The 26,484-nt window shown below is 51.0% G+C and overlaps 2 protein-coding genes across 11 annotated transcripts in view; one reads left to right on the top strand and one right to left on the bottom strand.

Moving 5' to 3' along the window:
* Positions 1–1,761: 1,761 nt before the first annotated feature.
* NR2E3 (nuclear receptor subfamily 2 group E member 3) lies at positions 1,762–5,700 on the top strand. Its single transcript, XM_031555193.2, has 8 exons — positions 1,762–1,819; positions 2,993–3,143; positions 3,587–3,690; positions 3,767–4,021; positions 4,090–4,271; positions 4,446–4,677; positions 4,746–4,851; positions 4,919–5,700. The coding sequence occupies exons 1-8, from the start codon at positions 1,762–1,764 to the stop codon at positions 5,049–5,051; spliced, it is 1,221 nt and encodes a 406-aa protein (XP_031411053.2). The 3' UTR covers positions 5,052–5,700.
* The window catches only part of MYO9A (myosin IXA), a 166,143-nt gene continuing 145,347 nt past the window's right edge, over positions 5,689–26,484 (bottom strand). For all 10 annotated transcript variants that reach the window (XM_085234313.1, XM_085234312.1, XM_085234311.1 and 7 more), the window contains 16 exons: positions 24,116–24,228; positions 23,687–23,844; positions 21,934–22,157; positions 21,331–21,447; positions 20,708–20,896; positions 19,791–19,838; positions 19,080–19,191; positions 18,116–18,177; positions 14,383–14,575; positions 14,066–14,194; positions 13,390–13,495; positions 13,155–13,286; positions 11,942–12,065; positions 8,800–9,002; positions 8,461–8,603; positions 5,689–8,084 (listed from right to left, as the gene is read on the bottom strand). In XM_085234313.1, coding sequence (XP_085090439.1) covers positions 7,633–8,084; positions 8,461–8,603; positions 8,800–9,002; positions 11,942–12,065; positions 13,155–13,286; positions 13,390–13,495; positions 14,066–14,194; positions 14,383–14,575; positions 18,116–18,177; positions 19,080–19,191; positions 19,791–19,838; positions 20,708–20,896; positions 21,331–21,447; positions 21,934–22,157; positions 23,687–23,844; positions 24,116–24,228 — 2,505 coding nt within the window. In that variant the 3' untranslated portion in view covers positions 5,689–7,632. The remainder of the gene's footprint in view (positions 8,085–8,460; positions 8,604–8,799; positions 9,003–11,941; positions 12,066–13,154; positions 13,287–13,389; positions 13,496–14,065; positions 14,195–14,382; positions 14,576–18,115; positions 18,178–19,079; positions 19,192–19,790; positions 19,839–20,707; positions 20,897–21,330; positions 21,448–21,933; positions 22,158–23,686; positions 23,845–24,115; positions 24,229–26,484) is intronic.

A 26,484-nucleotide genomic window follows, 5' to 3' on the forward strand; every position in this document is an offset into this window, starting at 1 on the left:
ACATCCATTTGCTCCCCATGGCTGGTGGGATTAGTGTAGCCAGAGCCCAGCTACTGGTCTCAAGACTGCCAGCAACATCTTGGGGTAATTAGTAAATTAGTAATTAAATGCTGGGGAGGAGGGAGGGAGCCGATCCCAAGGTTTTAGGCTGGGTAATCCCAAGCATCTGTCACAGAGCTGGGTCACGGGCTTTAATGTTTGCTCCTTCATAGGGGGACCTCGGTGCTGAGCCCCTCAGCAATGGCACTGGGCACTGTCTGGTCCCCAGTGTGCTTGGGTGCCCCTTTGGGCTGCTGGCAGAGACACAGCACTGGGGGCACCTCTGGATGTTCCACTGAGGCCACGCAGCCGGGTGCAAGAGCAAAATGGGGTGGGAACAATATTTTTGTAATTATTGGATTTCCTCGGCGCAATGATTATTGGCTGGTGGCAGATGGCTGCTGGAGCTAATCCCCTTCCCAAATCCCAGCTCCAGAGCTGGCTTTTTACTGGCGGTGTGGAGGGGAACATGGCTGGGTGGCAAATTAGCCGAGTCAGTGCTCATCACCATCCCTGGGGGCCGAAAGCCACCGCTTCCCATTACCATGGGTATCCAATGTCTGTCCCATGGGCAGTGGCCAAGGAGAACCGTGGGTATGCAGGGTACCCAGTTCTCACTGCATCAGCCCAGCACCTTTGTGGTGTTGCTTATGGTAGGAACAAGATGGAGCCATGGACTGGGACATGGAAATGAGATGTTGGGATGAAGGATACTGCCGATGGGGTGGAAGGATGCCACATTTGGTATGGGGTGATGGTGGCAGTGGGATGGAGGATGCTGCAGTTGAGATGGGGTGATGCTGCATGTAGAGGGGATGGAGTGATGCTGCAGATGAAGATGGAGATGGATGGAGCCTCATCCCCCATATCCCCTTGTGTCACCACTTCTGGTCCCCAGCTGAACCCCTGTAACAAACCCACCCCAACCTCAGCCTCAAGACTCCATCCCCCTCCCAGTCCCTGTCTCCACTGGCCCCACAGCCCACCCCGGATGGCCGCGGGGGGGTTTAGCGCCTAAAGCCCTCAAATCTCAAATTGTGCTGCCCTGTCACAGCGAGGGTTTAGCCTTCGTTGCGTAACCCTGGGGCCACCTGGCCCCACGCTGCTGCGTCAGCAGCCACGGCCCAAAGTCCCCAAAGGGACATGGAGGCTGCTGGCCCCAGGGGGACACACGATACCCCTGTCCCAGCACTAATCCTCTTTGGGGGACTCCCATCAATTATCCCCCTCAATTGGGGCTTGTAATTAATTGCCTGGGGACAGGGAAGGGGGGCTGTGTGTCGTCCCCCCATCCCGTAATTACCACTTTTCGTTATTCCTCTCTAAACTCCTTAACAAGGGGCTTATGTGCTTACAGGGCCCGGTGGGCGCAGCATGGGGGGACATAGGGGTCACCCCTGCACCCCAACACTCCTCCACAATCTCAGCCCTCTACTTCCCAGGTCCAGCATCGCTGTGACCCCCGTGTCCCCACTGCAGGTGGCTTTGGTGGCTTTGGTGGCTTTGGTGTTGCAGGGTTTAGGGTTACAGGGAGGCAGCCATGCCGGGGCTCAGCACCTTTTTAATTCTTCATCGCGTGGCTGATTGATCCCCCCCGCACAGACACTAAAGATTAAGACGGTGACAAACAGGCGGCTGCTTACACAGCGCCCGCACTAATCTGCCTTGAAGAGAGCACAGCCACAGCCCCATCCTGCAGAGCGGGGACGGGGACAGCCCAGCATGGCTGCGTCGCCGGAGGGGTCGGTGGTGAGTGCCGGGCTGGAGGACAGCCCCTCGGGTAAGAGCCACATCCTGCTGCACAGGTCTGTCCCCAGTGGGTCCTTCTGCGGGATGCTCGGGTCCCCATCGGTGTCCTTCTTCAGGAATCCATGGGGTCCAAACGTGGTCCTTTGGGATGCTCGGGGTCCTCCGTTGTGGTCCTTTTCCGGGATGCTCAGGGTCCTCCATCGTGGTCTTTCTCAGGAATTCTCAGGGTCCCCCATTGTGAGCTGTCTCCAAGATATTTGGATCCTTATCACAGTTCTTTCCTAGTATGTTTGAGGTCCCTCATCACAGTTCTCCTCTAGAATATTTGGAGTCCCCATCATGGTCCTTCTCCAGGATATCTTGGGTCCCTACTACAGTTATTCTCTAGGATGCTCTTAGTCACGGTCCTTCTCTGAGATCCTTGGGAATTCTCATTGTGGTTCTTTTCCAGGATGTATGGCTTCTCCATCATTATCTTTTTCCCCAGGATATTTGGGGTTGCCATTGTACACCTTCTCTAGGATGCTTAGTGTCCACTACCACCTTCCTTCTGCAGGATGCTTAGGGTCCCCTGTGGTTGTCCTCATCCAAGACACACGGGTTCCCCAGCCATGACCCCTCTCCATGGTGCCCATGGTCCTCATTGAGGACCTTTTCCACCATGCCCAGGGTCCCCCATTGGCGTCCTTCTCCTGGCTACTTGAGGTGTCCAGCTCTGCTCTTTCTCCATAATGCTACAGACTCTCTTCTAGATGTCTATGGTCTCTGCTCTTCCCCCAAGGACCCCACGATCTCCTGCTGAGACTCTTCTGTGGGGTCACAATCACAGCCCTTATCTGGGGTAATGCATGCCCAGCCATGGCCCTTCTCCAGAACACCTGTGGTCCCACTTGAGGCTCTTTGTCATGATGCATGCTGTCCCCCCACTGGGGACCCAGTGTCCCCAGCCCCAGGGACACCATTTAATCCCATTTAAAAGTCCCATGAGAGCTCTTTCCATGGCATCCCTCGGGTGTGGGCTGATGCTGAGCCCTGTGTGCACCTCTTGGACCCCTCATCCATGTCCCCTGGGATATCTGAGGTACCTTGGGCCAGACCCATGGAGGTGGCAGTGACCATCATCTGAGTGAGGGGACTGATGGAGGGGGATGGGGACTCTGGGGTGTCCCTGCTCACCCTGAGTGTTTTGGCTCTGCTCCTGCAGGACTGAGCCCGGCCCCTGGCAAGGCGCTGAGCCCTGTGCTGCTGTGCAAGGTGTGCGGGGACACCAGCAGTGGGAAGCACTATGGCATCTATGCCTGCAATGGCTGCAGCGGCTTCTTCAAGCGCAGTGTCCGCAGGAAGCTCATCTACAGGTGGGGATGGGGAATAGCCAGCTGGCGGGGACGCAGGGGATGGACGCCGGGTGGGACAAAGGCTGCGGGTACAGGGGGGGACATGGCATTCATTGGGGCAGGACACCCATCAAGGGAGGGTATTCACTGGGACACAGCACCTGTATGGGACAAGGCACCTATAGGGGATGAGGGCACCCAGAGGGGATGTGCATCTGCAGGGGACAGAACATCCCTGGGGCAAACAAGGCATTTGCTGGGGCAGGACACTCATGGTGACAACGGACCCATGGAGACAAGGCACCCATAGGGACAGGATATTTACTGGGGCAGCGCACCCACTGGGTGAATGCCACCCAGCAGGGACAAAGCCTCCCTAGTATGGGGCATCCATGGGCCATGGGACACCGCAGGGAAAGAGGGCCATCCCTGTGGGTGCAGCCAGGTACCACCTTTCCCTGCAGGTGCCAGGCAGGGACAGGGCTGTGCCCAGTGGACAAGGCACACCGCAACCAGTGCCAGGCATGCCGGCTCAAGAAGTGCCTGCAAGCCGGCATGAACAAGGATGGTGAGCAGGGCAGATGCGCTGGGGAGGGAGGTGGCGGTGTGTGTTGGCTGCAGTTGATGTCACCTTGTCACCACAGCTGTGCAGAATGAACGCCAGCCCCGGAGTACAGCTCAGGTCCGCCTAGATAGCATCGAGCTGGATGCCGAGCTGGCCCCAGAGCAAGTGGCTGCCACGCGTGATGTCCCCCCGGTTCCCTGCCCGGCCCCCCGTGGCCCCGGGGCTACTGCTGCCACTGCTGCCGTTCCCCGCACACCCACACCGCCCACCAACCACCGCTTCATGGCCAGCCTGATGACAGCAGAGACTTGTGCCAAGCTGGAGCCTGAAGACGGTGGGTGACCGCCGGTGGTGGGGAGGTTTGGGAGGCAATGGGGTGATGTTGTGTCCCCATCCCTGCAGTTGATGAGACAGTAGATGTGACGGGTGGTGAGCCTGAGCGGGCGGGCGGTGAGTACCAGGTGGCCCCGTACCCAGCAGCTGGTCCTGAAAATGTCTACGAGACCTCGGCACGTCTCCTCTTCATGGCTGTCAAGTGGGCAAAGAACCTTCCTGTCTTCTCCAATCTGCCCTTCCGGGACCAGGTAGGGACCCCAAAAGCTTTAGATTGGGATGGGGTTGGGATGGGGATAGCCTCTCCGTGACCACAGGGTGAACCTTGGGGTGTCCCCAGGATGCCACTTTCTGGCCACGGGATGAACCGTGGGTGATGTTCCTCTGCCCACCCAGGTGGGCTGATGTGTTATGGCTGCCCCCAGGTGATCCTGCTGGAGGAGGCGTGGAGCGAGCTGTTCCTGCTCTGTGCCATCCAGTGGTCCATGCCCCTGGAGAGCTGCCCGCTGCTGGCCGTCCCTGAGCCGTCCCCCGGCAAGCTGCTGCCAGCTGCTGTGGACGTGCGGGCGCTGCAGGAGACCCTGGGGCGCTTCAAAGCACTAGCGGTCGATCCCACCGAATTTGCCTGCATGAAGGCTGTGGTGCTCTTCAAGCCAGGTGAGAGCGCGCACCCAGGTCCTCCGCTGCCTGTCCCCGTGTCACCCCAACACCCGCTGTCCTGGCAGAGACCCGCGGCCTGAAGGACCCTGAGCAGGTGGAGAACCTGCAGGACCAGTCGCAGGTGATGCTGGGCCAGCACAACCGCTCCCACTACCCCGGGCAGCCCGTCAGGTACAGCCAGCCCCAGCCCCGGAGGTGCCGTCGACAGCGGGGTTTGTGACACCGCTCCATCCTCCAGGTTTGGGAAGCTGCTGCTGCTCCTGCCGGCGCTGCGCTTCCTCTCCTCTGAGCGCGTCGAGCTGCTCTTCTTCCGCCGTACCATCGGCAACACCCCCATGGAGAAGCTGCTCTGCGACATGTTCAAGAACTGACCCCTCCCTGTCGTCACCTGGCCGCTACTCGGTGTCTTTTGGGATACCCCGGGCTGTTTGTCCCTCTGTGCTGGTGGCACTCTGTCATCCCCGGCTCTCCTGGGGGTGTGGATGTCCCCAGGCCAGCAGCCAAGTCCTTGGGGTGCTCCCAAGTGGTGCAGGAGGCGGGGTGGCAGGGGGACATCTCCAGGTGGCACCAGGAGGACCTCACGGGATGGGCACCTCGATGGGTGCTGCTGTCCCCAACCCAACCCTGAGCACTGCCTGGACGTGGTGTCAGCAGCGCCCCATCCCAGGGACATGACACTAGCCTGGGGGTGGCACTGGTGGGGGACATGTGGGGACAGAGCTGTGTCATCCCGTCCCAGGGGACTTGCAGCCAGCCCCCCGTTTTGTACTCCGAATAAAGAGGGCTTTTGCAGACAGCCTCCTCGTGCCCTTCTCTCAGGGTCCGGCACTGGGGACATTGGGGACATGGGGCCAGAATATCCAGCTGAAAACCAGATCTCCAGCTCCAAAAAGAAAGCCAAGAAACAACACCCACCTCCAGACTCAAAAACCAGAGGTGATATCCCCCCTTGGTGGTGCGTTCCTAAGGTGCAACCCCCCACGTGCCCCCAAAGACATCACCCAGCACTCCTTGTTACAGCTCTTTAATAAGCAAGGGCTTCACTCGGCCGCTTCGTACAGCCACACGGAACACGCTGGAGAAATATTACACAGAATTGCACTTTATACAGAACAACGGCCTCGTTGCTGGAAGGAAGGGAACAACATTAATTAATGAGAACGCGCAGACGCAACGCGACAGCTTGACGGCTGCCCGTGGCACTGGGCAGAGATAAATCATTCTCCTTTATATAATTACACTTTTTTTTTTAACTTTTTTTTTTTTTAATTTTTTTTTTAAACAGGTAAAATTCATAGAGAGCGTGACACAGGATAATATATCCTCTTACAATACATACTTCTGTGGGTTTGGTTCTTTTTTTTTTCCTTTTTAACTTACACTCGGCGTTCTTATAAATTACTTAAAAAAATTTCCATTAAAAATAATAATTAACAACACGCAGCCCACGTCCTTTCCAGTAGTAAGTACATTCACTTGGTACGAGGAGCGGATCGTCTTCCAAAACCAACACTGTGCCCCAGAACAGCCACGTATGGGCACGGGGAGCAGCAGGGTGCCGGCTCTGTGCTGGTTGGGGATCTGCTAAAACCACCCCAATTTCTGGGGGCTCATCGCTCACTGCTAGTTTAGATCCTGCCAGCGAGAGGGATATATACAAAATTATATATATATATTATTACATACATAGAGGGAGGTGATGCGTCAGCTGGATGCGCCGTCCCTGCTGCTCTCGTGGTGCCGGGGGGAGATCGGTGTGGGATGGGACGGTGCTCTATTGGAGGAGACCTCGTCCTAAAAATTGAGCTTTGAAGGATAGTTTTGGTGGGATTTCTTTAAATAACAAGGCCTTTCCACTAAGCGAGAGGGAGAAGTGGCTCATCCCAATGCGGGGGGCTGTGTGGGGATGATGCGCTCCCCACATCACCACGTGGCTTAAATCCAAAGAAAAAACAACCACCACCACCACCAACAAAAATTAAAATAATAAAAAGGCAAATAAATAAAACACCCCTTGAAATCACTGGCACTGGGGCTGGGAACAGGGGGCTGCATCCCCAGTCGCAGTGAAACCAACAGAAAACATGCAGGAAGACTCGAGTTATTGTGTTCCCCATCTTTTTGGAGGTGTTCAGGGAAAGGTGTGGAGCCCAGCCTGCCCAGAACACCAAGCAGGAAGGGGCAGACCCAGCACCTATGGATCCCATCAGCGTCCCAGGCTCCCAATCTCTCCCATCCTACAGCCAGGCAGCCCCCAGGCTGCAGCAGGAGCCAGCAGCTCCCATCGTTAGCGAGCGCCACTCATTAGTGCTACTGCAGGCAGTGCTTCTGAGCCCTGCTAATTACAGCCCGATGGAGCAGTGGTGGAAGACGTGGTGATGGCCGGGGCCTGTGCTGCCCACTGACCCCTTGCCCTGGCACAAAGTCCTCTTTGGGGCAAAATATTAAAAAAAAAAAAAAAAAAACACAACCAATAAAAAAAGTATTTACAATAAACTCCAGTAAACCAGAATATAAACAGAGCTTCAAGTCCTTGATTATTATTATTTTAATACTGATGGTTTGAAAAAAAACATTAAAAAAAAAACTACCACGAGAGGAGGGCACATTGGAAATAAGAAAGAACAACCAGAGCCGAGTCCTTTTGGCAGATCTCCTTCTCACCGCTCCACGTGCCCCGCAGCTCATGCACACCGCCGTGCGTTTCAGTGTTCTGCTTCCCACTGCCTCCTCCTCCTCCTCCAGCACAGAGGACCTGGCACGGCGGCTCCTTCCCCGACGTCCCTCTGTCTGTCCCTCTGTCCCCACGCCGGCCGTCCCAACCCCACACCATCGAGGCCACCGCCGAACCTGTCCCCAGCAGCTTCTACATGGAGCGCTCATTTTGGAGCCCGAGTGGTCGGGGGATGACAGTGACGATGATGGCAATGGGGACGTCGTCAACCTGGCGTCTCACACCATGAACTCGTTGCTCCCCAGCAGGACAAGCTGCTGGCCGGCGCTGCGGTCAGCATCGGGGTTCCTTTTGCGGCCCAGCCCCCCTTCTGGCGGCTCTTTGGTTTTCGGGGGGGAGTTCTTCACGCTCTTCAGTTTCTGCTTCCCCTTCTCGGGGTTGAAGGTCCCACGCGTGGTGAACTGGGGCCGCTCGTTGCAGTGGGGCTCGGGGGGCTCGCCCAGGGCCCCCGCTCGGTAGAAGGGCGACTTGGAGTACATCTGGAAGCGCTTGCGGGGCAGGTGGGGCAGGCAGGAGGTGGACGACTGGGAGGAAGAGGAGGATGAGGAGGAGGAGACGAGGGATGGATTCGGCGTGTCCGCCACGTCTGGCCGCATCCTGGGGTGCCGCCGCAGCCGGCCTGGCCCCTCCGCCTTGATGGGGCGCAGGGAGCTAAGTGCTACACTTCGCTCTGCAGGACAGGGAGCGCAGCAGGGTTAGTAATGTGGTCCTCGGAAGCATCTGGGCTCCCCGTCTCAGCAGGGACATATAAAGAAGGGAGAGAACCCAACCCAACACAGGTGAGATGATCCCACCTCCACCGCATCGCTCACAAAGACATCCTGGTGTCCTGGCAGTGGGAACAACAACCCGAGCACCTGGGACACCGTGCCTAAAGAAGCACACACCTCCTCACCCATTCAAGAGGCAGCATGATCTACAGACCCCGGCTGTTTTAATCATTTATTAACACCAATCTCATTAATCCAACTACACTGCTCTACGCAGAGCTTTGCTGTGGAACAACTGCATTGAAACCTGTCTGATTACAGGTTCTACTGACTCACCCGACCGATCGGAGATGGCTCCTTCGGAGTCAAAGTTCAGATTTTCTGAGCTGTCAGCAGTGCCGATGGAAGCTTCCGACTCAAGTGTTTCATCATCAGAGGCACGAGGCTCCAGAGTCAGCATCTCGAACGTCAGTTCCTCCCTGCAAAACCCAACTCTGTGACCCAACAGGACCAAAAAAGAAGGAAGGAAAGCAAGAGGGATGCACGGAGTTCTCAAGTTCAACCCATGAGCAGCACATCCACCCCAGAACCAACCGCCATCACATCATCCCCAAGTTGAACCTCAAGATACAAGGCGTGGAAGTGAGCCAAGCTTGGATTCAAGGGCGAACTCACTTCTCCTTCTGCAGGCTTTCGATCTGCTCGGTCAGCACCCTCTCCTCCTGCTGCATGGCTGCTTGCTGCTGCTCTGTCACATCCAGCTCCATGGCCTCCTCGCTGCTCACGGTCTCCTCGGGGACGTCAGACACCGAGGGCAGGCGCACGGCCACAGGGGACGTAGGGCTGGGGTAGGTGCCGCGCCGCACGCGGCCTTTGCCCTGAAGATAAACATCAGTGTCAAGCGAGGATTATTTTGCACAGCCCGTTTTTGGGGGACTCCTCCTCTCTGGCACAAAGGGAGCTACAAGGTGCAATGGGATGATGCGACACAACGGCAGGTTTGAGGGTCTGCTAAGCAGGTGAGGGAAAGCACTGCATAAAAAAGACAGGTGAGGAATAGCTGGGGAACAGCAAATAAACTAACGGTCAAATAGAAGAGTCCTGCATGTTTAGCAGTATTAAAACTTCTGATTATGAACAAGGTCTTAGATGGGAGTATCATAGATGGAGAAATATTGCGAGTGCAAATGGCCTCTGCTTTACCTTCAGAGGAGCTGCTCCACAGGGTGAAAGAGAAATACTGATTTTTGGACACAAAGGATGCTGAGGAGTAGTGCGCTTTGTGGGCACGCCATGGCCATTAAAAAGACTTTATCCTAACTGCTGCTGTAACGGAACACAGCTCATCTCCTGAAGTCAGGACCCTGAACTGGTCAGAGAGTGAAAGACGAGTGCAACACAAGTGCAACACAAGTGCAACACAAGTGCAACATGGAAAACCCAGCACTTGCCTCTGCTCCACCTACAGGCTGCCCTCTTCTTTCAAACAATCATTGTGTTTCTTGGTGAAACTGAATCCCCTTCCTGCTGTACTCTGCCTCATTCATCACCTCACAGGCAGCTTTTCTTCTCACAGGGCCATTTCAACACTAGCTGAGGTTCCTCTTTCTTGGTCTTCCTCACAACCCACATACCCAGAACATGGGAGAAAAGCCTCCTTTTTTCACTTTGAAAGCAAAAAGCTATCAGGAATGCAAGCAGGGATCTTTCCTTGAATGGCAAAGCAAACCTATGCTGACATGAATGGGACATGGCCCAAGTGGGAGGCAACGCTGAGCACTGCTTCCCCCTGCAAGGTTTGTTAAATCCTCCAGCCCGGACAAACACTGCTGCTCAGCACTAAGACGTGAGATTTGCTCCATTTTACCCTTTCATCTCCTGCTGTCGCACCTGGGAGATCTTTCACAAAGGAGCTTCCGGCAACGCAGCAACGTTCCTCTGATGGCATCACGTGGGCTGCTGAGCCGAGGCACAGCCACCTGAATCCTATTAGCAAAAAGCCCTGAGCTCCCAAAGATCCCCTGTGCCTCGTGTACTGCTCTCCCTGCCTATGGGGTGCTCAACAGCGAGCAGATGCTGCAGTGACGACATCCACGTGGGCTTTCAGCAAAGCCCTCTCCTCTCCCAGCTGCTGCAAGCGGAAAATTCCCCAGTGGGTCAGATGTGGGTTTGCTCATAGTGCTTACGTGTCCAGTGCTGGCTGGAATGAGAAAGGCAACAACACTTTTTGATGGTAAGAGTAGGGTTTGCTCTCAAAGAAGGAGCTTTCATGGTCCTACATTTGGTCTCACTTGGGAGTGTGCTGCTGCAGGGCTGCTGGGTGCTCACATCCATCCTGAGCTGCCCTGACCATCAGGGTACAGCAGCCCAGCTGCCCAGAGCCCTTCAGTAGATGCCATATGATCACTATGGGATTCACCCACCGCAGTCAAAGCAACGGCTTCACAGTGCCTAAACACAACCCCAGCAGGAATCGTGGATGGGAGCAATGAATCAAGGAAAGCAAAAGTTAGGAGGGCACAGAACAGAAAAAGAAAATTAAGAAGTGATGGTGAAAGCCACTTCTCACAGAGCTGCATGCAGGAGCGAAGGCACGAGCCCGGCAGATTTGGCTGCTGCTGCTCCTGGGGGTCCCAGAGAGCCACCTGCAGGGGGACAAGACGGGCAATGTCACAGACGATGGCCGGTGGCACGGGGCTGGAATGAGGGCGGTCACACAGAACGGAGGGACGCGGCTGGCACAGAGCGCCGTGCAGTGAATACATACCGGGATTGAACTGCGGGTTATGCTCATAAATCTAACTGCAATTAGTACGGGTTTCTGGATTAGAGAGGACATGAAAAGGAAAGCAGAAGGTTAGAGTGCACATGCCATCGTCCCTCCAAAAGAACTGTTTTTTGTTCGTTTTTGTCTTTTTTTAAACCAGGACGAGCGAGGCGGCTCTCTGCGGTATCGGTGCCAGCACACGGCTGAGCCCCAAGCTTGGCAAAATGACCCCCAGAGTTGGGTTAGACCTGCCCTGAGGGCCACTGCGGGCAGCTCAGCCCCACAGCATGGGTCTGGATCAGGTATCTCCTGATCCCACAGCCAAAAAGCCACACGTAGCATCAGCAGCCCACTGGTGTGCTGGGGCGAGCAGGACCCAGAGCAAGCCATCGCTCACCCCAAAGCATGGAAGCTCAATGAGATGGTTGGGGAGCCTCAGGGAGCTCAGTTTGGATTCAGGTGATGTTTTTGAGCTCATCAGCAGCACAAGGAGGACAAAGCCAGTGGTTGTGGGCTGCTCCAGTCCAGGTCTCCCTTGTGTTTGTGCATGGGGTGACAGCAAGGTAAGCAGAGGCTAGATTCAACATAAATTGCTCAAATGTGCAAGACAAAGCCTGAAATGTAAACAGGAGCCTCTGAGCTCGAGTGACTGCATTTCCATTGAGCCCTCTCTCAGGCTTCTTTCCCATCACCTTTGCTGGGTTTTTGTTTTTGTCTAATTCCCTGAAATAATGGTGAGCTGCCATGGGGCTGGGAGACGTGCTGCCTGGGATTGGGATGGTTTGGAAGGTGCAAGGGGGAGGAGAGCCTGGAATAAGCAAGGAGAGGTAAGGCAGGATTGCTTCAAGTAAAAGGAGAGGACAGGAGAGAAGAGAGGTGACTGTGTCAGAGCCAGAAAGCGGTCTGACTTTCTCTGCAGCAAGACAGATGTTCTCTGTGGCTATGATGGATGCACCACGGGAACACCCGATATCTGCTTTGGTGCAAATTCCCTTGTAAAAGGAAAGGGACACGAGTCTGTGAGCAGCAGGGGCTGGTGCAGCATCTCACCATTGACCTGCGGATCAAGGACAGGCGGCTCTTGGCTTTGTTCTCAGCAAACTCCAGGCTGTTGATGTCCTTGAGGCGAGCCTTGTATTTGTTCATCTGCTCGATGACAATGAGTTCTACACAGCTGGGAGGCAAAGAAAAGACAAAACTAGAATCAGAAAGGTTTTTATTAGAGCTGTCTCTGCCTGGTGTAAAGATCTGCTCTGCTTGAGAGCTTCAGCATGCAAGGATGCAAAGAAAAAGACCAAGGAAATTCCCTAAGAAGAGCAACAGAATACATAGCTGCAAAAGTAATGTCTCCTATTTGTTTCCATGGAAACTTGCTTCCATGGGTCAGTATTGCAGCTGGCTCTGTTTGATATCAGTAATCTGGGTGAGGGGATCAAATGCACCCTCAATAAATTCACCAATGACACCAAACTGGGAGAAGTGCTGTTCTGCCTGGGGGCAGGAAGGCCCTACAGAGGGATCTGGTCAGGCTGATAGATGGACTGAGGCCAATGGGATGAGCTTCAACAAGACCAGGGGCCGAGTCCTGTGTTTGGCCACAACAACCCCAGGCATCGCTACAGGCTTGGGGCAGCAAGGCTGGAAGCTGTGCAGAGGAAAAGGATCTGGGGGTATAAGCTGACAGCCAGCTGAATATCAGCCAGCAGCGTGGAAAAATTAGGAAAAATTTATTCTCAGAAACAGTGGTAATGTGTTGGAAGAGGCTGCTCTTGGAGGTGGCAGAGTCACCATCCCTGGAGGTGCTGTTACAGAAAACGGCAGACCTGAGACGCATGGTTGGTGGGCATGGGTTAAAAGTTGGACTAGATGATCTAAAGAGGTCTTTTCCAACCTTAATGATTCTATGATGTTATGGCCAAGCTTAACCCAAACTTCAGCAAGCACAGAAATGTTTCGACCTGATTATCACACACAAATGGGCAGTGCTAGTATGGGTCCTAGCAGGTGGGTCTCCAACAACAGAATAAAGATCTGGCTGTCGTGAATGGGATTAACCACATCAGCACAAGCTCCACTTGTTTCTGCTACATCTGCTGGTCATTAAGGATGCAGAAAACTTGTTTTAAGTCCCTGGTCTGCTTTGGTGGATCCTCCCTTTCTTAACTCCACTGGCTTCTGAGAGAACACGAAACATTTTGTTAAGATGCAGTTAATAGGCACGGCTGTAGAGTTTTTATCATTTCCATGCTAAAGCTTTTCTTACGTGGTTGTTTTACTGATGTCCTGAACGCTCTGCAGCGGGTCCGTCGTGTCGGGGCAGCGGAGGATACAGGGAGCGAAGACGATGGCCAAGGCGTTAGCTGACATTCGGTTGGTCTCCTCTTGGAGAGCAATCCTGAAGAAAAAAAAGATTACTACAGAAGCCAGGGGTGAAGGCAGCCCCTTCACCTCTTCCAGTGCCGACGATGACCCACAGCTGCCCTGCCTGCCCTGCGTACCTGACCAGGTGGAAGATGAGGCGCTCCAAGGTGCTGAGATGGGTGCGTGAGAGCTGGTCAATGACCGAGTAAACTCCTCGCACTGTCTCCCTCCTCTCCTGCAGGCCTGCAGAGAACACACCAGCCTTGCTAGGGGCACCTCTGTTTACTGTTTAAAATGACGCATTCTTCATGCCTATTTCCACTACTTAAAAAGACAAAGCTGGCAAACAGGTTGGGCTTAAATCTGCTGAGCAGCAATGAAAAGTCACGCTACCCAGCACAACGCTGACCTGCCTGTGGCTTTGTGTAAACAAACTTACAGCAGAACGTCAGACTCTGGGCAAATTAGACTGGGCAAAATAAGATGACTTGGGCCCCAAATGTAAATAAAGAATTAGGTACTTCAAGTGGCTGTCATTTCCCTCAGCCTGGGAACTGAAATCACAAAATGGTTTGGTTTGGAAAGGATGTAAAGAATATCCAATTTCAACTCCCCTGCCATGGACACAGGCATCTTTCACTAGACCAAGCTGCACAGAGTCACATTCAGCCTGGCTGTGAACTTCCAATGATGGGGCATCCACAGCTTCTCTGGGCAACCTGCTCCTAGGCCTCACCACTCTCAGATTATAAAATTTCTTCCTTATATCCAATCTCAACCGACCCTTTAGCAGAGGGAAAGGATGTCCCTTACCCATCGCCCGCAGAAACTCCTCGTACAGCTCGAAAGTCATGAGAGGGTTGGGCAAATCTCGGAGCCACTGCTTGAAGACGCTGGCAATGACGTGGATGTTGTAGTCATCTAAATTCACATTATCTATGTCTGCTCGGTGAGATCCACAGAGCATTGAGAAGAAGGCATAAATACAAGAAATATCAATCAATATTAAGCTGTAAGTGAAACCAGATTTTGGAACGAGCATTTGGTTGGAAATGTGGAAGCAACGCTTGCTTACACCAACTCTTGCTGTTGCAGAGATTTTTCTTCCTGTGCTTTGTTTTCCCTTTTACCTGTATCGAGCCCTTGCCGCAGCTCCTTGATCTTGTTGGTGGACCCTGATTTTCTGTAGATGCCCTCTGTGTACAGCCCATGCATTTCTATGTAGTTGATCAGTTTCTCCACCAGCACCGGCACAGCTCGCTCCTCACTGGTCAGCCGGGCGAGCTCCACTCCGAACTGCCGGGACGAGAGCTCAGGATCATACTGATGGGGAAGAGACAAACGGGAAAGGGCTGAAACAAACTGCAGAAAGCAATGTGCCATAACATGACCCAAAGTCATAACCACTTGGGTTTTCTTTGTTTAATAACCATGGTTATGGCATTCCTGGCCAAAGACCTAAAAAAATCTTGACACAAGTGCCCAGTCCCAGCAAAGGAAATGCAAGACAGCACACGATGCACTGCAGGCCCTGAAACAGGTCATGGTTCCTCTTACAACTTCTACATCTTTACTTTCCCTATTCACGCCATCCTTCCGCCCAATAATGCACAGCTTGCTGCTGAAAGCAACCCCAAAAACATGAATCCACCAAGCACAGGCAAGCCAGAGCCTTCCTACAGGAAGACCTGGAACCATCCAAGTGGAGACACTATAATTTCATTGACAGCACATAAAAACTGAGAAACACCACAGCATGAGAAGACTCCAAGCATCTTTGAGCAACCATTCAGAGCTGTTTTAAGTTTTGTTTTTCACAGAAAGGAACAAAAAAGGACTGAAAGATCAACTGAGGTGAACACGTCAGTACCTCCTTTGTGACATTTAACTAACGAACCCATTTCAGGCAGTTCTATTGCCCTGCAAAATGTTAACAGCCTCAACTCTTCCTGTTTGCTGCATCCCTGGTGAGCGTCACTGAAGCACTGGCACAAGCCTTTTACTATCCTTTATCATCCTTGCCAGATTCAATTCCAGGCGGGCTTTAGCCTTCCTAGTTGCATCCCTGCAGGCTCTGACAACATTTCTATATTCTTCCCAAGTGGTCAGACCCTTTTTCCACATTTCATGGACGACCTTCTTCCATTTGAGTTTGTGAGCTCCTTGCTCATCCACACAGGTCTCTTGCCACCCTTTCCTGATTTCTTGCTCACAGGGACGCACCGATCCTGAGCTTGGAAGAAGAGCTGTTTAAATGCCGACCAGCTCTCGCAGGCCCCTCACCTTCTAAAACCCCAGCCCACGGGACGGCTCCAAGTAGGTCCCAGAAGAGATCAAAGTTGGCTCTCCTAAAGTCCAGGGTAGCAATCCCACTTTTCACTTTGCTTCTTCCACTCAAGATCTTGAACTCCACCATCTCGTGGTCACTACAACCCAAGCTGCCCCTGACCTTTACTTCCTTGACAAGCCCTTCCTTATCGGTGAGTATAAGGTCCAGCAACACCCCTCCCCTCGTCGGTTCCTCCACCACCTGCATCAGAAAGTTGTCTTCAACACATTGCAGGAACCGCCTGGACCGCGTGTGCGTGGCCGTGCTGCTTATCCAGCAAATATCTGGATAACTGAAGTCCCCCATAAGCACCAGTGCCTGGGATCGTGACGCTACTTCCAGTTGCTTATGGAAGGCCTCATCAACCTCCTCCTCCTGATCAGGGGCCCTGTAGCCCTGTAGCACACCCCCACAACAGCGTCAGCCATACCAGCCCGCCCCTTGATTCTCACCCACAAGCTCTGCACTGCTACACCACTGTCCCCCAGGTGGAGTTCAATACATTCTAGCTGCTCTCCAACATAAAGAGCAACTCCACCACCCCGCCTCGCCAGCCAATCTTTCCTAAAAAGCACACAGCCCTCCATGACAACACTCCAGTCGTGCGAGCTGTCCCACTCCGTCTCTGTGACTGCAATGAGGTCGTGGCCATGCGGCCGCACGCACATCTCCAACTCTTGCTGTTTGTTTCCCATGCTGCGCATTAGTGTACAGACACTTCAGGGAAGCAGCACCCCCCTGCCAATCTCCACCCCTTCAAACTCCACCCTCATCACTCATCACCGTCATGCCTGGAGCCGAGTAAATTGCCCCATGGTCAAAAAAAACAAAATTCTTGTGCCTGCACCAACCTCTAAGCCATTTATCTATGAGGAGGGTTTTTTCATCCTCTCAGTATCCTTCCCCGCCACTGAAGGGATAGAAGAGAAAACCGCCTGCACGCCCGCTCCATCACGTACCCTCCTCAGTCCCTTGAAGCCATTTTTGACAGCCCTCAGGCTTCTCTCAGCAGCATCATCACTGCCGACTTGAGCTACAAATAAGGGATAGTAGTCAGATGGGCAAACAAGCCCAGGAAGCTTTCTAGAGACATCCCTGATCCGTGCCCTAGGGAGGCAGCACGCTTCCCTCCGCGTGGGCTCAGGCCAACATACTGGGCCCTCGGTTCCTTTTAGAAGGGAGTCACCTACGACTATCACCCTCCTTTCTTTACTGGAGGAGGCAGTCTTCAAGTGTGGAGCAGCTTCTTGTTCTGCCCCACAGAACAGTGGCATCTAGCAAAGCCTGAAGGTCTCCTCCCTGTAAAGAGGAGGCTCTTGTTGCTCAGATCTCACATCACAGGTGCAAAAGGTCTGCAAGTATGGAAGACACTGCCATATTCTTTGAAAAAAATCAGTGATTTCATGAAGCTTCCCAGATTTATAGAGCAGAACCTCACAGAACCCAATTTGCATTCCCAATTTGTAAAGATGGACTGTGAGAAAGGAAGAAAGTGCAGAAGAAATGCCATATCAAAACAAACATATTTAAATACATATATATATTCAGATTACTTATTGGGAAAAATGTAATTACACTTTGTGGAGGTTGTACACCTGCAAAGCCTCCTGAGGGCTCATAAAGCTTTGCACACATTATTATCCTGGCTGCATTATCATTTTTTGGGGCATAAGCAGCAGGAAATAAACTCTCCAAAGCAACAACCAAAAAAGAAAGCCTGATGACTCATTGTTCACTGGTGTGACCTGCTGCATTCATTCACTGTCAATCATATACTCTAACACGACCAGCAGTATTTAATTCACCTCTAATGAGCACAGCAAGTGCTTTAGCACCATCCGCCCACCCTTCACCTCTTGCTGTCCCCGTCGTCGTGCCACAGCTCAGCTGTAGTGCTGCAGCTGTTTGGGGACTGTGCTGTGAGCCCTATCAGAGCAGCGGGTTGAAGAACAACCTGTATTTTTGCCTTTCGTACTGCGAACGAAGGCATCAGCCTTGAGAAACCAAGGCTGGAGGTTCTGCTGTGGGTCCTGCTTCTGGCTGTGGGCTCCAAGAACCCCACTGGCCACTGGAAGCATCCTGACATAAAGCCATGGAAGCCAAAACCACAGTATCACTATGACAGACATTGGGTTTTGCAAGTTCTCTTTGTAATAACACTGACTCTACTGAAAAATGTTATCTATTGATAGCAGGCACATTTTGAAGTCCTTGAAAGCTATAAAATTGAGGCAGGTTTCTATCATTCAGCATGGCTACAAGCCAGGAACATGACTGGAAGAGGTGCTGCATGACTGGGCAGATATATATTGATGCATCATTGTATTACTACTGAAATATGTGCAGCCACAGAAGCAGTGAATGGAGTGACCTCCAGGGAACCCCAGCCCAACCTCCAGCTCAACAAAGGGTTATTGCCAGCTCTGTATTCAGTTCAGTGTGCCCAAAAGTGTTTGTTAAAGAAGGGGCTGTACGAGACTGGGATCACAAGTGGAAAGGTATTCAGTGAGAAAAAAGGAACGAGAGAAGCTTACCTTTTTGGAACACTTGGTCGTGGTTTTAAGACAGCACTTCTTGTGACAAGCATATTTACATACTGCAGCAAAGAAAAAATTGCACTTAATAATCCAAAACTTCAGACCTCTGCAGAAATGTGAATTAAGTAGTTCTTCTTAGGGCTGGGAGGTCAAAGGCATGGCAAATTTGCATTTTTCAGGGGTCAACTGTATATTAGATTCACTCAAATGATAAAAAAAAAAAAAAAAAAAATTAAGCCTTTCATTTTAAAGGCTCTATATTTAAGTCCCTGAAGCATTAAAAAAACCTGACAGATCAACTCAGAAAACAATCCATGAGTCACTCTGAGCTATCAGACATGGATATACTCAGAGATTGGAAATAGCACCTAATTTGTATTCTTCCTGCACTGGATACCAGCCTGAAGCACCACAGGATGGCTATTTCTAACCTAATTGAAGAATCAATGGAAAAAAAAAAAACAAATAGGATCTCAACCTTGCCTGTTTCTTCATCTCCACTTTCCTGATCTACCCCAAAGTCCAAGAGCCTGCAGGTCAAATTCTCCAAGCCCAATGATGGCCACAAGACTCGCAGGCATGCAGGCTGCAGTTGTAGGGCATGTCATACCTGTCACAGAACCTTACCATCCCTTCTTAAAGTACAGCATACAGGTGGTTTGAAATCATGAGTTATGATTTGTTATATAAAGCTCCCAAGCACAACAACACTGTACATTCTGGAAGGAACGGCAGGATGAACTCACCAGGTGACTTCAGAAATCCTTAAGGTTTGTCTCATAAGCTATTCTAATGTGAAAAACCCCAAACATTTGACAGTGGGGTTGTCCGAAACAGCAGAAAAAAACTTTCAGAGCCCCAAACCCCGTGACTGTAATATAAGCATATTAATATAATATTAATTATATTAATATAATTAAGCAATATAAGCAAATAAAAAAGTCAAATAGAGCACACTTACATTTACAAACAGAAGCTCTGTCCATTATCCAGATCAAGGAGGAACAATATTCACAGTAGGTGGGGATGCTGTACTGAGTTGCTTTAAAAATATGCCCATTGTGTTCTTCCACCTGCGACGAGAGATTTGACTTGGTAGTGAGAAAAAGACCGGGGAGTTCAGAATAGGGAACCCGATGGGGCCAGCTCTCCTACATGGGCTCTTACATAGAACCATTTCTGCTTCCTTTTTGGACCAATAACCCTGCAGCAGCTCAGAAATCCAGCCTGTACGGAAACAAATCTTCATGCAAGCAGTTTAAAAACTAGCTGTGTTTGACTGGTCAAGCTCTCCATTTTGAAGAGCTCTTCTATGCTTCCATGGCCCTTTTTCCTTTACACCTTTCCCAGTGCCATTACATCCTTTAAGACAAAAGCTCTGTCAGATACACATCTGGTCTTGACTGATGCAGGACGTGTTTTCATAGAACAACCTACAGCAGTCCTTGATCTGAACAGAAGAGCTGCCTTACAGCCTGTTGTTTTAATCTACAGCCATTCACAGGCAAACCAAATTCACCTTGTCCATCTTCCTAGCACCTTTTCAAGGCTGCACGCTCACTGGCTGAGACGCTGGGGTCTCACCACATGTCATTAGCAGCTCTCTTATCAGGTGCAGCTCTGGCCACAAGGACTGGTTCTTTAACACACAGGCCCAGGGTGCTCAACTCACCACATCCGCTTCTTTTTTCCTTCTCTTTTTTCGTTCCGTTTTTGGCACCTGGTATTAAAAGAGATTTGAGCACGTTTATGGACAATCCCCACAAGTAAAGCATGCAGAGGTCTCACGTGACTTTTTCCACCTCTTTCCAGCCCCATCCTGCCATGCACTCTAAGGAGCATTCCTACTGCAAGGGACCACCCTATTTTCAGAAATCCCCATGCCAACTGTCACCGTCTTCATCTCAGAGCTGGGATTAGCTGCTACTCTGGCTCCATGTCCAGCACCTGTGACCTAAAGCTTTCGATCCCAAGTAAGACACCCAAGGGCACAGCACTGCAGCCAGTGCCCTGGAAGAAATCCTATGCGGAGAGCCTGAGGAGGACTCAGAGCAGAAGACCAAAGATGGGACATTTGCTCTACTTGGTGCACAAGAAACAGCATCTTCCAAGAGCCAGGGATGGTCCTTGCAGGCAAAAGGGAGTAGAAAGCGAGGAGCTCAGGTTTGTTTGCCTGAACTCAGCCCCTGAGGTCACTACCCACATACCCTGCTTCCACAGCCAGACCAACAGTGATGCACGTGGTCACTGGTGCTCAAGAGCCTAGGAAAGCCTAACAGAAAACAGCACGTTGCCTTTACTCATCTCTCAAGGATCTGAGCTGCCTTCCCACCCCACAGATGGCTGCAGATTTGCCTTGAAGACAAGGTCCACATGTTGGCAGTGGTGAAGACCTAGCTCACCCCAGATAAGAACCTGGGTTTGCTGAGCCCAATAAAACAAAACCAGTGAAATCAAGCCTTGTGTGCCTGCTTATGTTGCCCACCTCAGCTCACAGCACAAGAGAAAACAACAGACCAAGTGTCTGAGCATGACTCTGCAGAAAGATAGCTCACAAATCTTACAAGAGCTCCAGAAAATGCTGAGTACCTTCACTGCAGTGTAGTCCAAGGGTTTGTACTCTATCATATATTCATCCAGGAAGACTTTGAATGTATTGACCCAGACTTTAACTGGAGACTCGCTCCAGTCCCTCTGTTCAAGCCTCATGGTCTTCTCAAGAATCTGCTCAAATAAGGCATACAGGTCCTTATAGCGGATGCTTTTCCCATCATCCATCTGTTACAGAAACAGAAGGAGAAAAAAAAGAAATTTTTATTCATATTAAGCTGCCTTTTCTGCTCCAGGCTATTACTTCAGCCCGAATGGCTTCCAACTCACTGCATTTCTCAGATGTTCACAACTCACAACTTTAACACACAGGTTTCCAGACCACTTGGGTGGCAGAGAGGTGTTTACTGACTTACTGTCATTTCCCATTCAACTGAAACCCATTCTTCTTTCCAGTGGACCTGAAATCTTCACCTGAAGTATGCTGAGTTAAGAAGGAAGAGCAATTCCAAATTTACAGCTTCATGGGACCGAATGTAAAAGAAGAGCATCTTCCCTTTAGGATAAGCAGATCAGGAATCGAAGGCCTGCTGACATCCCTACCAGCAGAACTCAAAGCATCTCCTGGAGGTGCAGCTGCCACGTGCCGCCCGGTCACTCACCGCTAACGCTGAGGAGTAAAAGCTGAAGATGTTTTGCCGGAATTCCTTCAGTGCTTTCTTGAACACAACATCCACCAGAGTGTCCTTCTTGCTGTCCTCACTATCCAGCTCATTCATCTGGAAAACCAAACGGTGTTATGCACCAACTTGACTTTTGCTACGTAAGATGGAGCGCTGCTAACAAGCAATTGCCCCACCACAAGCAGATGATGACAACATGTGGCTGCAAGGCAGTTTCTCCTGCACACAAACTCAGAATGTGGAAACATGAGCTTCCCTGGAGCCTTCAACTCCTGCCCTCCTGGGTCTCCCATTTCTGATGCCATGAGGTGCAGCTCAAAGCAGTGGAAGCACCAGAGCTGCTGTGCTCAAGTAAAATGACCATGTCATATGTGCACAGTGCGCCTGTCTGCCTGTCTTTTGTCCCAAGCCGGCCCTGGTGCATGCTGTGCACTCTTAACAGCTTTGGGAACTCAACTAAAGCTTTCCCCTAGATGGATTCTTAGGATTGCTACTGCTGTCTCCACGATAACATCGCTCTGCCGCCTCCATCTGCTCTCAGAGCTCTGATGATTTATCTGGAGCACCAACGGCAGGCGTTACCTTTTTCAGGAGAAACTCATCCATGCTCTTCAGGTCGCTCGCGCTGGTTATGATCTGCAGCGAGTCGTTCTGCCACTGCACAGGCTCCAGAGCCACGCTGCTAATTTTGACGCTACGTTTGCGTTTCACTTTGGGGGAAGGCTCTTTGTTCTCCTTAAATTCCCTTCGGTAGATTCCTGACAGCTCAGGGCTCCGCGGCGGCGTCAGATGGTGAGGACCCAACTCTAGTGGTAATAATTAAAAAAAAGAGAGAGAAAAAAAAGCACAGGTTAGCTGACATGCTCTCTGCATGGCTGGAAATGCTGCGGCAATATTTGTTTGGCATTTGACTCCACTGGAGTTCTGCAGTGCGTTTTGTTTTTCTGCATCTCCTGAATTAGGTGAGATGAAGCATGAATCAATAAAAATGCTTCTTCCTGTGTTTTATGTAGGGCCTGAAAGAGAAGCAGGGCTCGTTTCAGGCAGTAATAAAAACCTGTGGCAGCTGATGAACTCTCAGTAAGAGAAAAACAATGCATCATTTCCCAGAGCTGTACCGACAGCCAAGGTAACACAAAGGGAAAACGGTTCTGTCACCAAAATAAGGAGACAGGAGGAGAAAAGTACTGTGCGGTGCTTGTAGGAAGATTAAATGTCACTTCTCCATTGGTTACTTCCTCTGTCAAGAGGGAAAACATCTGTCACTGTCCAGACGGCTGCCGAGAGGATTAGCTCCAGGGCAGGAGATGGAGGTGCTGGTGACGGCACACAGCTGGCTTTGGGGCTTGGGGAGAGAGGTTTGTCCTCTGTCCTTGTCCTCTGCCTCCCAGAGTGAAGTGACAATTCCTACTTCTAAAACTACACAGAAATTGGGAAAGAAATGATATCTGTTTTGGGTCGTATTGCACAGTATCTCTTTTGAGTGCTTTCTGAATCCCTCCAGATCTGTTCCGGATCCCAGTTTCTATCTTTCCTCCCATGGGGTTGATGTAACTCCTGAAGTCAACAGAAGCAAAGCAGCATGTCCTTCCCATCTGTGCCATTTCCCAACTCATTTTCCTACAGCAGCCTCACACAGATCACAACCATGTCTGAAACTCCAATTTACAGATACTTTAGCCCTACAGACAAACATATTTATCATAGAATCATAGAATGGCCTGGGTTGAAAAGGACCACAATGCTCATCAGTTCCAATCCCCTGCTGTGTGCAGGTCACCAACCAGCAGCCCAGGCTGCCCAGAGTCACATCCAGCCTGGCCTTGAATGCTTCCAGGGATGGGGCATCCACAGCCTCCTTGGGCAACCTGTTCCAGTGCCTCACCACCCTCTGGCTGAAAAACTTCCTCCTAATATCCAACCTAAACCTCCCCTGTCTCAGTTTAGAACCATTCCCCCTTGTCCTATCACTGTCCACCCTCGTAAACAGCCATTCCCCCTCTGTTTATACGCCTCCCTTCAAGTACTGGAAGGTCACAATGAAGTCTCCTGGAGCCTTCTCTTTTGCAAGCTAAACAAGCCCAGCTCCCTCAATCTTTCCTCATAGGAGAGCTGCTCCAGTCCTCTGATCATCTTAGTGGCCCTCCGCTGGACCTGCTCCAAGAGCTCCACATCCTTCACTTCTACCCCATCACCACATCACCATGAACTGGGTTACCCTCAATGGCTACATAAATCCAGACTCCCAACAGCTACAGCCTTCATCTCTGCTGTGATAGTAAAAGCAGTTTCTGTGCCACTACAACACACTGCTGCCTGCTCACCCACCACTCACCTTCACCGAGCTGCAGGCCAGCAGCCACCTCTCTGCTGGGCACCTCCTGCTCAGCATACAGCTCCAGCAGCTCAGACTGCGTGGCAAGCTTCTCCCGGGGGGTCTTCTTCTCCCCCTGCTTTCCTTTCACCCAAAATCTCATCTTGGCTCGTTGAGACCTGCAAACAATTTGCGGGAAGAGGAACTGCCTTAACTAGGGTAGTGTCCTGCAGCTCAAAATTATCCAAAGCCTCCCAGACCTTCATGTCCCTTTAGGAGTTAAATCTATATGATCGCCTCTTGGCAAATCTATGTGATTGCAAGCTTATGGTCATGTACAAAACATGCAATCGGTGATTATGGCTGGTTGAATCAAAACCACTGAGCTGAGGACCAGCAAGGATCAGGGATGCAGAAGGGCACGGGACAGGTTTGTACCATGTTCCTTACCTCCCATCTGGGGCAAGGGGCTTCTGCGTGGCTGCCAGCTTCCCAATCTCCCCCTGAGACATGGTTTTGTGAAGCTTTGGTTGGCCATCGCCCGAGGAGAATCGCTGAACTGTCTGTAATGATTCAAGGGTGAACTATTAAAAAACGACACCATTCTTGGAATGCCAGGTGACACTTTTTCTTAAAGCAAAAGTTAAAGATTTTATCTCCGTAATGACTGAAAAACACACCTTTATTTTTATCTGCTATAGTCCTAGCTACAACTGCAACTACTGAAGTATACAAGGACTTCTAAAGCAGGACAGTTCTTCATCCCTGCTTTGAGCCCTACTTTCTCCTCTAGTGACAAATGTAGAAAGCTAGTGTGCACCAGGGCACAGGTCTGTCACCACCACAGAACTGCTCAGCTGCCCTGGGCTGGGCAGCTCTGCGTTCAATTAGAGCCCATTAGCACGATCGTTAGCCAAGCCAGGCTGATTTGTGGTGCTCCCCCATCTACCCCATGGATCCGTCCCAGCAGAGCCTGCCTTCAGATCCCATAGAAGACTTTGCAGAAGGGAACAAAAATAGGAACCCAAAGACTTTGTGCCAAGGACACATTAAGATGGATCCTTTAGAAACATTAAACAGCTTTGATACGAAAGACCTCTGCTTTCATCACCACTTTAAGAGTCATGGGATAATTTCCTAAGGGCAAAGTGAATTTGCAATAATTAATGGAATTCCACAAACAATAAATAACAAATTATTATTTCACATTGTACAATGATTTTGCACTATTTCTATTATCTTGTGCCTGGGAAGAGACAAGGCAAAAGATGGTGCATTTCCTCCTCTCCCTGGAGTCTTGAGAGGCCTCAGCTGACATGTTTAATGACCTGCAGTTGCTATCCAAAAAGCGTGTCCCAAGAGGCAGCAGAAACAGAGATGTTACCTTTGTATCTCTCTTTTCATGTGCTCACAAAGCCTCCACCACTGTTATCTGAGCCACAACATTTGTCTTGGGAAGCATTCCTGAGATCTCCCTTTGGTTTGCCCAGCACAGAGGAGGAAGCCACCCAAAAGCCAGCGTGGCCCAGAAACATTCTGACCATATTTATAAAAACAGCAACTTTTGCACTTACTTTCCATTGCAGCTGTGACTGGAGGGGGGACTTTTGGGAAGCAGGGAATCAGGCTGCGTGACGTGACTTGGAGGTATCTGCTTTAGCTTTCCCTTAATCTAGATTCTCAGCTGGATGCATTGTGTTTTTAAGCATTCTCTTTTTTTTTTTTTCCTATTAAAAAGACTTCATTTAAAATTCTGCAATATGTGGGCCTCACCAATCTCCAGTTCATCTCACCCTGCACCAACCTCCTCGCCAGCCAGGAGATGGCAGCACACAAGGCAAAACTGCCACTGGAAACCACAGAAGCTGCCAAAACCATCTGAGGGTTTCTTGTTCCTCTTGTCCTTACATCTCAGTGATGATCCCATGCAAATGGTGGAGAGATACAAGGCAAAAAAAGACCTCATAATCCATGGAATGGATTAGACACGTCAGGACAGAGAGAAAATTCTCTGTTAAATTCTGCTAAAAAAAGTCTTTCTATGAAGCAAAACACAGCAGGGCCATCACTGCCTGCTGGATGCTAATAGATGGGGTCTGGAAATGATCCTCACCTTTACCAGCATGGAGCAAAACCGTGGGGAAGAAACGCTCCCTGCAATCAGTGCCTATGAGGGCACAGGTGGAAGAGGCACCCAGCCTCACTGCTATGGCTCACTATGACTTTGTGCCTTTCTTCTGCCACACGCAGGCACCTCTGGACCGCATCCTTCCCTGCAGAGGTTTCACAGGGAGATGGTCCCTACCTGTAATCTCACCACTACCACCACTATCTCCCTGCTCTGCCTCTATCTTTGATCTATTTCAGCTAAATGTTTCCTCTGCTACCACTGCAAGGCTCTGAGAGGAGGACTGAAGGCATTTTTGACACTGATCCTTTTGTCTGAGGGACTCCTCCAGCAGAACAGCCAGGTCCTTGCCTGGAAAACATTCCTCACCCCGGGTGCACCACAAAGCACATAGCCAGGAGTCTACAATCATCCTGTGGAGGAAGAGGGATCCCCATTTTTTCCTCCAAAAGCACAACCTCTATTTTGCTTGCCATTGTGCAAATGAGATGATTTGTCCAGCAGGCAGCAGTGCTGCACATTGCACTGAAGGGCTTCCTAACTCTTGGGACAAGAGCTCTTCTACCACAGCTGAGTCTTCAGGATCAGTGGGTGTCAGGCTGCTGTTTGTCAATTTGTGGCTTTAGGATGGAAGTTGGACAAAATATATCACTGCTTCACTCTAAAAGGCAGTTGGGCTCTCTGCAATCAG

Source organism: Meleagris gallopavo, chromosome 12, assembly GCF_905368555.1.
Source record: "Meleagris gallopavo chromosome 12, MGAL_WU_HG_1.1, whole genome shotgun sequence".
NCBI lineage: Eukaryota > Metazoa > Chordata > Aves > Galliformes > Phasianidae > Meleagris > Meleagris gallopavo.

Coding starts and splice junctions, on each gene's coding strand:
- NR2E3 (XM_031555193.2), top strand. CDS start 1,762: ATGGCTGCGTCGCCGGAGGGGTCGGTGGTGAGTGCCGGGCTGGAGGAC. Junction 1,820..2,992: donor GCTGGAGGACAGCCCCTCGG/GTAAGAGCCACA, acceptor CTGCTCCTGCAG/GACTGAGCCCGGCCCCTGGC. Junction 3,691..3,766: donor AGCCGGCATGAACAAGGATG/GTGAGCAGGGCA, acceptor TTGTCACCACAG/CTGTGCAGAATGAACGCCAG.